The sequence below is a fragment of the Trypanosoma grayi genome, assembly GCF_000691245.1.
Source record: "Trypanosoma grayi strain ANR4 Tgr_1272_V1, whole genome shotgun sequence".
In the NCBI taxonomy this organism is placed as follows: Eukaryota; Euglenozoa; class Kinetoplastea; order Trypanosomatida; family Trypanosomatidae; genus Trypanosoma; species Trypanosoma grayi.
Genome location: NW_008826891.1, coordinates 471 through 1,134, shown reverse-complemented (window position 1 = coordinate 1,134; position 664 = coordinate 471). Strand labels below are relative to the sequence as shown.

The 664-nt window shown below is 52.1% G+C and overlaps 1 protein-coding gene across 1 annotated transcript in view; it reads right to left on the bottom strand.

Moving 5' to 3' along the window:
- Positions 1-585: 585 nt before the first annotated feature.
- Positions 586-664, bottom strand: part of DQ04_12721000 (hypothetical protein) — a gene marked incomplete at both ends in the record, with an annotated part of 408 nt that continues 329 nt past the window's right edge. The window contains one exon of the mRNA XM_009316800.1: positions 586-664. This exon is cut by the window's right edge and continues 329 nt beyond it. Coding sequence (XP_009315075.1) covers positions 586-664 — 79 coding nt within the window.

Sequence of the window (664 nt, the reverse complement as noted above, 5' to 3'; positions counted from 1 at the left end):
AATGCCGTGCGGCGCATGGGCTGGGGGGTTTTGTGCTGGGGGGCGCCGGGGTCCTGCCCATCCCACCCCCCGACAGGAGCCGAAAAGGGCCGCGCGACCGCTTTTAAAAACAAAACGCCCGCGGCGTTTAGTTTTGTTAAAAAAAAAAAGAAAGGCGCCCTGGGGCTTGGCGTTTTTGGGGTTTTTGTCTTCGTTGTTGTTGCTTTGGGGCGCTCTTCGCGGCCGGGAAGGGGCGCGCCATTCTCAGAAAGAAGCGCGCACCTCGGGCTATGCCCGTTGGGGTGGGGCATCTCGCCCTCACAGGCAAAGCCCGCGGGGCACACCGAAGAACAAAAACGCATTTTCTATCTCGTGTCGCTTTTTTTAAAAGAAATAACATTAAAAACCACATTCTTGAAATACGTGTTTTGGCACTTGGCGGGTTAGTTTCGCTCATTCACCTATTTGGTCGCAGGGGTTGCTCTTTTGTTTTTTCCCTTTTATTAGCATTTGGGGTAAAGCACTTCGAAGAGCTAATGCAGGAGCATCTGTTGTTGCCCAGTGGCGCTTGAAGTGTATAATGCTCTTCTATTTAACTTGCGGGTGCTATAATAAATGGCAAATTGGATTCATTCCAATGCTGCAGCGCGTGGGCCAACTGGGTCTAGGCCTGCGACGTGGAAAA